Raw genomic sequence first — 12,780 nt, forward strand, 5'->3', positions numbered from 1 at the left:
TTTATTCAATAACCAAGTTTCATTTTTGTTTGTGTATTGACTATGAGGTGCTCTTACATATATCTCTTTATCAAGTTTTGCGTGTAAATATGCAGTCTGTATATCATACTGGAAGACATCAAGATTAAGTGCAGATGCTATAACTAAAGCAGTCTTAACACTCTCAGTCCTTACTGTGGGAGAGTATGTGTCTGTGTAATCCTCAGGATACTTTTGAGCATAACTTTGTGCAACTAATCTAGCTTTATATAATGTGTTACCTTCCTCCAGATTTTTAATTTTGAATATCCACCTGGTGCCTATAATAGTTTTGTCCTTAGGTGCAGGAGTAGGTGTGAATACATTTAATTCTCGCAAACTGTCCATTTCTTTGGCCATGGCTAATTCCCATTTTTTTCTTTCTTCAATGGGGAGCTTTAATATTTCCTCGTATGTGTTGGGTGTTGACGTTTCATTACTCATGTACATTATGTAATCCTTATATTTATATATATATATATATATATATATATATATATATATATATATATATATATATATATATATTTATATTGGCACTTGATTTCTGTTACATCTGATTGTCTTTTCTGGTTTGCTATCGTTATCGTGTAGGTATCTTGCCTCCTTTTTGGTTAATGAATCTGTTTTTATTCTGGGGTGACTATTTGTCCATGTTTTATTTTTGTTTTCATGTGTGTTGTGATTGTGTTCTTCTCTTTCTATTTTGTCTTGATATTCAGTGTCTGTCTTTGTAGTTGGGAATATCTCATTAAGATGTATCTTAGACCAATTGGCCTGTTCATGAAATACAGCTGTTCTAGATATTATGAATTTGTTGTTATTATCAATAAATCTGTACCCTTTTGTGCCTGTTTCGTATCCCATGAATCTAAGTCTTCTGGATACATTCTCTCCTTTACGTCTCAATTGTTTTGGTATGTGTACATCCGTTGTGACTCCAAATATGTGCATGTGTGTTATCTTAGGTTTTTTATTGTACATTAGTTCATATGGTGTTTTGGTTACGATGCTGGACCAAGTTCTGTTTTGAGTATAATTGGAATATAGTAGGGCTTCTGACCAGAATTGTTTTCCTAAGCCAGCATCTTCTAATGTACATCTAATCATGGTTTGTAGTGTCGAGTTCTTTCGTTCTACCACTCCATTTTGGAATGCAGAGAAAGGGCTAGATGTGAAGTGTAGCATTCCTTTGTCCTTTAGCCATTGGGAGAATTCTTTTGACATGAATTCAGATCCCCTGTCTGTCATGATTTGTTTTATTTTAATATTATGTTGTGTTTCTACACGTTTGTAAAACTCTTTAAATTTTTGAAATGTTTCATCTTTGTGTTTCAAAGTATAGACAAACCCATAACGGCTATAGTCGTCTACAATAGTTAGAAAATATCGTTTTCTATATGTGATTGATGGGGTTAATGGACCAACTAGATCCATATGTACCAGATCAAAAATGTGATTAGTTGATCTTGTAGCCCTTTTTGGCCTGGGATTAGTTCTGAGTTTTGAGGATTTACATACTGAACATTCTAAATAATTTTTACAATTTTTTATTTTAACACCTTCAGCATGTTCAATCATTTTTTGTACTACAGGAAAACTAGCATGTCCTAACTTTCTATGTAATATATGTGCACATTCATCGTGAATTGGTTTTCCAATCGTAGGTTTTTTGTTATTGAGTGTGTCATCAATAGATGTGTTTTTGTGGTTATGGTTTGTTTCATGTTCCTCATTATCACTATTGCTGTTGTCTTCATTCTCTATGTTAGTGTCATCTTCCATGTTTGAATCAATATTGTGTAGCCATTTTTCTTCTGTGATTAAATATGGTAGACCCCCTTTGATAACCACACTACCCAATTTTGTTTTGTTTTTCTCTAGGGTTGCTTTTCCTTTTGAGAATACTATATTTATGTCAGAATCTCTGCTTAGTTTTATTACACTAAGTATGTTATGTGGTATTTCTGGTATTAATAATACCCCCTCTATTTTCCCTAGACCGGGTAAATTTACATTTCCTCTTCCAATAACTTGGACTTTTTCTTGATTGGCTACCTTAATTACAAATTTATCTTCTATAAAGGAAGATAGTATTTTTTTGTCATGTGTTGTGTGATTAGTTGCCCCAGAATCAATGAGCCAAGCATTATCCCTTGAATTTTGTATGTTAGTTATATTATGTTTATCTAATCCATTTAATGATCCAGACTTTCTATCTCTTGAATTATCCTTGCCCCCTCTACGCTCTCTAAAATTAGGTGAGTTTCTATATCTATATCTATCAATAGATGATTGTCTGTTATGATATCTGCTTCTATAGTCATGTTTTTGTCTTTCTCTAAGGAATTTAGGACAATCTCTTCCACAATGTTCTTTGGATCCACAATTATAACATTCAATTGATTCTCGATATTTTTCTTGAAATACTACTCTCTTAGTTTGTCTATGTTCTATGTGTGTATTGCAGCGGCTTCTTCTTAGATTATCTTCAGCTATTAGCTTATTTGATAAGTTTTCTATGGATAAGTATCCCAAATTAATTGTGTCTAAATGTGATATGTAGTTATCCCACGATGGGTCTAATGAATTAATGATAACACTTTTCATTGTTTGTTCTGATATTATTTCCCCCCTTAAATGTAGTTCTGCTCTGATTTTGTTTAGAGATATTAAATGTTCACTTACAGTAACCCCAGGTTTTATCCTAGCTGAGAAGAAATCTTTAGACATTCTTGTTGTGGTTGCTACACTTTCACTATGAAACAATTTAAACATGCAATGAATAATCTCTGAGACAGTCAGGTTATGCTTAATACTATGATACATAGCAGGAGATATACTAGATATTAATAAGTAGAATGCTCTGTGGTGCAGGCAGTCCAATTTTAGAGTCCAAGGCTTTTTGGGAGGGTTAGTTATGAAAAATAATAAATTTTCTTTTAGAAAAACAACCTGAAGTTGTTGACACCATTCCTGTAAATTAATACCATCTATTCTCAGTTTTGGGAAATCATTGGACAAGTTCCCAATATTATTTGTTCCATTACTTACAACTGGAGGTTGTCCATGATCTTGTAAATGTTGATAGTTGCAGAATGGTGTAGGTATGCTTGCAACGAGTCTGAATGGTTCTCTCTGTTCTTCATGTTCTCCGTAGTTGTCTGCGTGTGTTTGCGCATGCGCGTTGCTCATTTCGCTTCTGAAGCTGTCGGGAGAGGTTCTCGTTGCTGTAGCTCCCTCGTAGTGTTCTTCCTCCGATGATTCGGTCTCCGGTTCGATCTTGGGTGTCCAGGTGACGACTGGCGCTTGCTTCTTGTCGCTGAAGTTGTTCCGGTTGAGGTCTCTGGCTCCTGGAAGCGTCTGCGGTGTGGGGGAGTATTTACAGGGTTCTCTGGGCTCAGGCGCCGGTGTTTTCGCTGTCTGGATAGAAGCGGGTAGATTCCGAGACGTTTGCTTGCTTGCCTGTCTTTTCTTTATTCTTTGATCGCCAGCTTTCGTTGATTCTTTAGTAATTTTTAAATTTGGACCGAATGTTGCAAAGAGAGTTTTCATTGCTGATTCTATTTGTAGTTCGATTGAAGTTTCTTCGATGTCTGTATCGGATTCTTCTGAAGAGTAGACTTTTTCTTTTTTACTTTTCACACTCTGTAGGGCTTTTCGCGCCAGACATTTTGAATTCTGTTTTCTGATTGGCTCTGCTTCGCTCATCTTAGTGGTCTGTTGAAACCAAGATGGCTGCCATTCGAAATTTTGTGCGGGACCGTTAGTCTTCCTTTTCGTTATATTCTTATCTACAGGCAATTCGCTCACCATTTTTAGTTCTTTAGATTCATTTGTTACGATGTGTTTTTCTCTCGCTGCTCCGCTGTCTTTTATGATGTCTTGGAGGTTCGCGATGAGATTTTTGTCATCTTTTTGGCTTTTCAGTAGTCTCAGTATCTCTGATCTGAGATCGCTGTTTTCTATCTCGTTCTCTTCTTGTTCATCAGTTTCATCGATTACCTCTTCATTGTCTGTAGTGCAGTCTTCATATTCTTTTGTTGTTATAGTTGTAGATTCATCGATCATTTCTTGATCCGTTTCCATCTCTTTATTGTGTGCCCTGGTGTTGGGTCTTTCTCTTTTGTTTTTGGAGTTTTCTTTCTTAGGCATATCTATTTTTTTATTGAGTCAGTCCAACCATCCTCTGCTACCAGATTGTTGCGTAATTTTAAGGATCAGACTCAATAAATGATTCAGGAACGAAGTATTTAAACAAAATATTATTTATTTACAGTAGGCATTCTATATTCTCTGAATGATCGTAGATAGAAGCAAGTGGGAGGTGCATACGTCCCCTTTTATATCAACAAGGCGGAGTAAATGGATGGGAGTGGTTACATATGAATACATTAAGGAGGAGGTATAAATTAACCCCTGATACTCTGTGAATATACATTCTCCCCATTTGAGAATAAGGCATTTACTCGTGACAACCTATCCCCATCCAAGCACCACACCATGGCTAGCAAGGCGCTTGGATGGGGTAGCCAGCGGCTCAAAGATGCTGCCCACCCCATCCAAGCACCTTGCTAGCCACACGGCCGCCAGCCACTAGCGAGGTGCTTGGATGGGGGTAGGCCGCGGCTGGCAGCCATGCGGGCGCAGGTCGAACTCCTTTCCCAGCCCCGCTTCCCCGAGGGCAGCACTTGGCTGTACTTGCCTATTCTGCTGCTGGAGCAGTCGGGGGCAGTCCAAGGTGGGTGTTTGGGAACAGAGTGGGAGGCTGCCACAGGCAAAGTTAGGAAAGCAGGCTGGGGAGGAGCCAAAGAATAACTGCAGGCAAGCTGTGCAACACTGCGAGCGAGGCCAATAAATAGTGGTGGGCGGGGCGAGCCAGCAATTTAACAAGTGGTTTGGTGTGTTGCGAGGCTAATAAATTACAAAAAAACACCGAACCATTTGTTAAATTGCTGGCTCGCCCGCCCCTTGCCTTGCCCCACCCACCACTATTTATTGGCAATAAATAGTGGTACGGAGGGGCGGGGCAAGGGGTGGGGTGAGCCAGCAATTTAACAAACGGTTTGGCCAAACCGCCTAGAACTGGCAGAATCCCACCACTGTGCCTGCTCCTCCCTTTCCCTCCAGCCGCTGATCCAGAAAGTTTGGGGAACTCTGCTGTAGAGCATGGATAAAGGCTTCCAAGAATCATTTGCTTTATATGGACAGCCCTTATTGCCTAATCTGAAGTCTCTATCCTTCAAATCTTCAATAGTTTCTAGTGAAATCTCTTTCTCTGTTACTACTGGCTACTCATGCTGGGTTATCCAGTGCTATGCTCAAATTGGAGACAGCATGTACTGGGCAATTTCTCTGAAGGAGAAGAATGCAAACAGAAGACATATTCTATAATTACCTTGGCAATTTTAAGCTGCCAGAATTCCCCAACCAGCAAGACTGAGAATCACTGATCTAGAAGAAATGCTCAAGAAGCATCCCAACAGCACATTTTCTCTAACAAGAAACATCCTGGTATGTTTACTGCCTACTCATCTGACTTATATCTACTCTGTTTCCCCCAAAATCATCTCCTGATAATAAGCCCAATCAGGCTTTTGAGCGCATGGCAATAAGGCCAAGCGCTTATTTCACGGTTCAAAAAAAATATAAGAGGATCTTATTTTTGGGGAAAATAAGACCCTGTCTTATTATAGAGCCAGTTTGGTCTCAGCAGTTTTGTTTATATAATTAAGATAGATGATGTGATGTTCCCCCATCAGTTATGTAGAACTGGATCTGCTTGGAGGCTGAATCTTGTACTTGCCCTGGAAAGCAGGGGGAAATTAAGAAGCAAAACGGGGAGCTCTGTCATCCTTATTTTCTATAAGAGGAGATGGAAACCATTACTCCCTATGTTCCCTTTCATGACAACAAATGCATAATATAGAATAAAACAGGAAGCAATTACTCTGTATTTCATTTGACATGGAGCAATTCATATACTTTCACTATTAAGGCATATGCTTTATTTCTTTATATTTACCCTATATAACTCAAGGTGGTGAATATAACTAATATTCCATCTTCCTACTTTCCCCACAACAGCAATTGTGCGGTGGATTGGACTGAGAGAGGGTGACTGGCCCAAGGTCACCCAGCTGACTTTCATACCTAAGGCGGGGCTAGAACTCAGAGTCTCCTAGTTTCTAGTCTGGTAATTATGGCAGAATCCAATGTGAGACTATAAGGTAGGCACCTCATCTCAAGGATTTATATTCTACCAGCAGGCACATACTAGCTTATAGATATGATTTGTTTGGATCAGAGTTTGTATGTTGTATGAATGTCCCAAAGATGCTTTTTCAAGAGGCAACAGGACTTTCTGGTTTTTTCTTTGAAGATGTTTTGCCTCTCATCCAAGAAGCTTCTTCAGCTGACTAGATGGTGGGGAATGGAAGTATTTATACTCGTTGTAGACAGCTGGTCATTTGCATTCTTTTAGTGAGTTGTTAAGGTCACCTGGAGGTTCTCCACCATCCAGTCAGAGCTGAAGAAACTTCTTGGATAAGAAGCAAAACATCTTAAAAAAAAAACAAACAAACCCAGAAACTCCAGTTGCCTTTTAAAAAAGCACTTTTGGGACAACCATGACCTTGATGACTGAGAATCTCCATATACATGTATGAATCTAGCTATTATTGTTTATACACTGTGGCTTATGGCTTGGTGAGTTGTAAAAATCCAGCCATCTAGGGTTAACACAGTTAAGCAAATCCCAGCTTACTATAATGTGTAAGCCTAATTACAGTATATACATAATAAATTATATAAACTGATAAAATTTTGCATAATATACTTTACATTCCCTTTCATTGTAAACAATAATTGGCAAAGGATAGAAAAGAATAAACAAAGGATTAGATAAGGAAAAAAGTAAGAAAACGTAACTAAATTGAACTTCCAAAATTTAGTTAAGAAAATTTTTATTATGATCGCATAGGCAGATGTCCTGGAAATTAAGAGAGAATATAGAATTTAAACAGTGAGCAAGAGAAAAAAGCTTTCTGTTCACTTTGATAAAAGTTATGGTACAAGATAGAAAAGCCAACTTAGCACTTCATAGTGCTTTATAGCATTCTCTAAGTGATTTACAGAGTCAGCATATTGCTCCCAACAATCTGGGTCCTCATTTTACCGATCTTGAAAGGATGGAAGGCTGAGTCAACTTCGAGCTGGTCAGGATTGAACTCCTGGCAGTGGGCAGCATTCTAACCTCTGAACCATCACAGTTTCTTATCCCTATTTCATAGCCCATAGCCCATTTAACAGATGTTTTATAGCCTCTGAACAGACTGACCTGGTACGCAATATTATGGATGGTAATGTGGTGCTTGGCAGCTGAATCAATAGGATAGAGAGCACTCAGGAAAGCTCGGCTATATCTGTTAAGACACAAATAAACAAGGAGATCATCTTGTAACCTGAGGTTTACGGAAAACTTTTGATACATCAAGAGCTAGAGAATAAGGAGAAAATGTTTTTGTTTCTTTACAATACAAGATAAAATACTGAAAATTAGACCTAGTATCAGCTGAGTGAAGTTATATCAGACAATTCAGATATCGGTACTTTTACAAGATGGAGAATCCAAATGCACCTCTGTGGCCATTTACTCAATAAAAGAGGAAGAATGCAAAGATTGTTGTGTAGCATAGAGAAGTCAAAGAAAATTTAAGATGAGGTAGCTGGAATTATCAAACTGAAGACAATTCTAAAATAAATGTTTTATTGCATTTTTATCCTACTCAGAATGATGTCACCACATTTTATCCTCACATCACTGACTGAGATCAATTGGTTTGAGTAAGCACATGTAGCTGATATATGCTGATTATATGCTGAGGTTTTTGACTAAATGAGGATCTGAATTTAACTTTTCCTTTAATTTAATTAAGCTCTTTTTTGCCATTCCTATTTGTTTAAAAATCCACTCCAACCCAAGCACACAAACCTCTGGCAGGTAGGGCAAGTACAATTTTCATCAATGGGCCGGAAATCCTTGGCATATTTCTTGTTCTTCAGCTGTAGGGAGCCCCAAGGGACCAAAGCTGAACCAAAGCGCTGGAAATGAAAAGAGGCCCACATATTTCAGAGATACCACTGAAAACAACACTGGTTCCCTAGGGGGTGGGTATTTCAAATCCCTACAAAATCCCCTCCCCTCATTTTACAGTCTTTCATTGCCAATTTGTTTCTTTGCATCAGCTGGTGAAACTGCATTCAACTTGCCACTCCATTTCCTCCCAAGTTGATGCATGTACTTACTGCTGTCCTTGTGGGATAGACACAGTCAAACATGTCACAGCCCAGGGCTACACACACCACCAGATCAATAGCATAACTTTGAGCAGAACAGAGATAAGAAACATGCATCAGGTGAGCAACTGCAAAAGGTAGTTATCCTTATCCCATTTAATAACACGGTTTGTTTCTTCCTACCCAACTCCCATAAGGTAGCGAGGCTTGTTCCTTGGGAGATGTTTTGTGCTGAGGGCTACCATCCTCCAGAAGTGATCTTTGGCCTCACCACCACTCAGACCTCCAATAGCAAAACCTGACACATCTCGTTTAGTCATCTCTAGCAGGTGGTAGGGGGTGGGAAGAAAAAGAGACAGATGAAGGACACTAGAGTATCTAAAGCTTATTATCTATATATTGTTGTAAGTTTTACAAACCATTTTGGCAAACAAATGGCCAGGAGATAATTAAAAAGCTTCAGTGTTTTTAGCCTGTATCACAATCAGAATCACAGATGAGACTTTTAGATCATCCCAATTCCCTTGTAGTCTGTTGTAAAATAGTGGCAGTTTAAAAGAGCTGGAATTGACCAGTTTCATAATAAAAGTGATCTTACCTTCCAGACATTTGTTTCGAAAGATAGGATCCAGCCCACCCTGAATAATAGCAAATAAATTCTGCTGGTTAGGTTTGCTGTGTGCTGCAATACATCTGTCCAACCAGCGAATAGACCTGCAACAAACATTGTATTAATTGCATTTGTTATTTCATTCTAATTACAGAATTTCCAGATATTTTTTTCTTTTAACTTTCTCCGAATAATGTCAAATTCAAGTCTAAGAGCTTCCTGAAAATAAATGCTTCTCTGATATTCTTCAACTTCAAAATTACTTCTATATTCAATCCTACCCCATCTCCAGCCCAGCATAAAATTGCATATATTAGTCTATCTTCGTATGTACCTACAAGTTCTGCTGGACAAATTCCTCTAAATGTCTGCCATGCAATAAACAATTATTCTGCTGGTTCAGGGACAATTGGAAATTGATGTCCAACATCTCGGGGGGAGGGGGGCACCAATATGGATAAAACAGGTGAATCAATCTTTTATAGTTATTAGTTATTCACTTTTGGCATATTCTTATTCTGTCACAGAGGGTATCAGGAATGCAACAATGGTGCAGTACTGGCATATTTGTCTCCCTTCTTTCTTGCTTTCAACTCTTTATTCAGCAAGGGTTCAGAAAGTTCTAAGAGAACACTGCATAATAGCAATCATTTAAAATTGCTTAAAATTTCATATAAATTGTTAAGTTTCCCAAGATTTTAGCAATCTCAAAAGATTTAATGCCAAGCAAGGTTTTTGGACAGTCTTATACAGAAACATCTAATTTGAAATGGAAACAGATCTCTAGTGTTGATCCAGAAGCCTTTTCCAGTCCTTTTATTTGAGAGGTGCTAAGACACCTCCCCCCCATGCATGCGTGCGTGACCCTCCCGTGCTGCCCCCACTTTTGGCATGCGATGGCTCGGTGAGCCTGTTTTTCGTTCTCCCCAGGCTCCAGAGCCTTTCTAGGAGCCTGGGGAGGGCGAAAATGGTCTTCCCCACCCCACCGGAGGCCCTCCAGAGGCTGGAAATGGTCTGTTTCCCAACTTCCGGTGGGATCCATGGCACCCACCATACTCTGTATCATTCACCTGCAGTATCCACCCACATGCTGCACTCCATAGTGCCTGTGCATGGCATACAACTGCCCATACATACTCCATATTGCCCACCTGCAGGTGAGCCGGATGCGCTACGTGGGCTGCGGGAAAGCCGAGAGTTGGTAGGGTGGAGTGGCCAGCCGGCCGTGGGAGGCTCATATTTGCATGGCAGCACCAGCAGCAGATGGGAGGCAGAGGCGGAAGGCAGGCAATCCTGATGCACCGCGTGGGCTGCAGGCAAAACGACACATGAAGATGAGCCTCCAGCAGCTGCTCGCTCTGGCCCACTGACTCTTGCCTTTCCCATGGCCCGCCCGGCAGATCCGGAATGCCTGGCTTGCCTTGCACGCTTCTGCCTCTATCTGCTGCTGGTGCCACTGCATGAAGACGAGGCTCCTGCGGCTAGCTGCTGCTCTGGCCCACTGATTCTTGGGTTTTGTACGGCCCGCACAGCGCATCCAGATCCTGTGCTTCCCCCGTCTCTGCCTGCTGCTTGGACAGGTAATCAACTCACCCACGGTGTGTGGGCTGCTGGACACCGTCAGCCCATGCGTGCTCACTGCCTCCTGTGCTGACCTCGTCCACCCGTTTCACTAGGGTTTATTTTTGGGGTAGGGCTTATATTAGGCGCATGCTTAAAATCAAGCTAGGTCTTATTTTTGGGCAAGTCTTATTTTCGGGGAAACACAGTATATAAAATGCCACACATGATCCACGGGCTGCCCATTATAAGGGATCTAAATATGTAGGCATAACCTTTTGCATATTGTCCTATAGCACAATGGCATGTAGGTCAATTCAGCCTTTCTGAACTGGAATCCCAAAAGAAATTGCTAGGGTTCTGCATGGTCGAAAAAAAAGCACATACACATTTTTAAACTTTGAGCATTGCACAATTTTTGCACAAATTTTGGAAATTTATATGTTTTATTATTTATTAAATTTATATGCCATCCATTTTGCTGTCAAAAGTGACTGGGTTGCAACTCGGCTGCCAACTTGCCGCTTTGCTGTTGCTGTAAATGTTGTAAAACATGACTGTGTGGGTTAAAAATGAATTATATTAGGAAGTTTTTATATTTTTTGTAACTTTTATGAAGGGGTTCTCAGAGACCTTGCTAATAGGAATGGAAACAAGCTATCTTGTTGGAAAAAGAGAAAACTATGACTTTCTCCTAACTTTGAATGGTAATTTTGCACTTACTATTTATTTCTTTTTTCAGATATGGTATTCTTTCCAACACAATAGAATGTTGGAAATAAGTTACATAAAGGGGCTTAGTACTGTCATCAGGATAGCCCTCCAAAACTTGAACAAACCTGTATCAAATTTGGTGTCAGTAAAACAAAGTTTGAATTTGAAAATGATTCAAATCCAATTTTCCAGAAAAAAAATCCCCCAATGCCCCCACAGTGGGAGAGGCCCTTGGTAAGAGCTGCTAACTCCTCCAGTGTAAGCTCCTCTGGTGATCTGACTGAATGTATGGAGCTGTCCTGTACTTTCCCATGCACACAAGCATGTACAAGAGGAACTCAAAGAGACAGCAAAAACCCACATACAGATGCAACATGTGATTTCATATCACCGAAGAAAATATAGGTGCTTCTTATGGCTACTGCCAATCAAGAGACTTGAAAGAATTCCTGAAGCCATGCACTGCATGATTTTCCTAACGTGTTTGATTCCACAGTAATCCAAATATTGTCTCGCAATATTTTGCAACTGATGAATTTTTGCTGAAGTCACTTCAGAAAGACATATAAGCTTAAAAACAGAATGAAGGGAACATGTATGATTAAATGGCATAAAGATAATTTTATTGGTCAGCACTAAGCACACTAAGTTTCAAAGCTTCCTGGTAATAGACAAAGTTTACACCAAAAAGCCAAGTCTACAAGCCACACAGAAGCCAAGGATTGGGAGATGCTGAATGGAGCTGGCAATGTAATCAAAGAGTTGATTGACACAGCACAAACCTTAACATGGCATCCTCCACACGTGGGCCACTGAGAGTGCTGCTGATCACATCATCTAATTGCATTATAATGTCAGAGCCTATGGGGAAAAAAACAAGTAAACTAAGATCAATCAATTGGGAAATGGAGGATAAAGTTGCCTGAATAAATGTTAACAATATTTAGTTTATAATCTATACCAGTGATGGCAAACCTTTTTGGCGGTGCATGCCAAAAGTCAGAGCACGCTCGCGCTATTGCGCTTGCACATGCCAGTACCCATAATGCAATAGGCACCCCATTTGCGCATGCGCACATGACCCTCCCCCCACGCATGCACCCTGCACTGCGCATGCACCATCCGGTACATGCGCTCCCCACTTTTTCCAAGGGGGCTGGCGCGTCTCTTATCGGAGGACAACCAGATACCGAACTATTCCCTGGCGACAGCGCTCTTGGCCCCACCATATGCCAGCTGGGGAAGCTCCAGCAGCCTTGCCTGGGTTCCTCCCCACTGGGTGCTGGGTTTCCTGGCAAGCCCCCTGCAGCAACATGAGAACGGCCGCCCCCAGGGGCAATGGGGTGGTGGCTGCAAGAATGGACGAGCTGGGGCTTCCCTGTCTCTCCGCATGAGCAGGCTTCTGGCGTGGACCCAGGCGTAGGGGGGGGGGAATTGAAGCCCCAGCACACCCATCCTTTTCGCTGCCACCCCATCGCTGCCGGCACTTCTCACGCTACCACTTCTCACTCAGTGGCAGGAGCAGCTGGCGGCAGGCTTCAAGAGGCCTGAAATGCAATGCACTTTTTTGGCCTCCGCAC

General features: G+C 40.6%; 1 protein-coding gene across 3 annotated transcripts in view; it reads right to left on the bottom strand.

The window, feature by feature from the left end:
• The window catches only part of QTRT1 (queuine tRNA-ribosyltransferase catalytic subunit 1), a 64,034-nt gene that overhangs the window by 3,440 nt on the left and 47,814 nt on the right, over positions 1-12,780 (bottom strand). For all 3 annotated transcript variants that reach the window (XM_070938316.1, XM_070938318.1, XM_070938317.1), the window contains 6 exons: positions 11,983-12,061; positions 8,915-9,030; positions 8,500-8,638; positions 8,326-8,401; positions 8,012-8,121; positions 7,358-7,442 (listed from right to left, as the gene is read on the bottom strand). In XM_070938316.1, coding sequence (XP_070794417.1) covers positions 7,358-7,442; positions 8,012-8,121; positions 8,326-8,401; positions 8,500-8,638; positions 8,915-9,030; positions 11,983-12,061 — 605 coding nt within the window. The remainder of the gene's footprint in view (positions 1-7,357; positions 7,443-8,011; positions 8,122-8,325; positions 8,402-8,499; positions 8,639-8,914; positions 9,031-11,982; positions 12,062-12,780) is intronic.

The sequence above is a fragment of the Pituophis catenifer genome, unplaced genomic scaffold (assembly GCF_029215685.1).
Source record: "Pituophis catenifer annectens isolate HBS135680 unplaced genomic scaffold, rPitCat1.0.hap2 SCAF_2, whole genome shotgun sequence".
NCBI lineage: Eukaryota > Metazoa > Chordata > Lepidosauria > Squamata > Colubridae > Pituophis > Pituophis catenifer.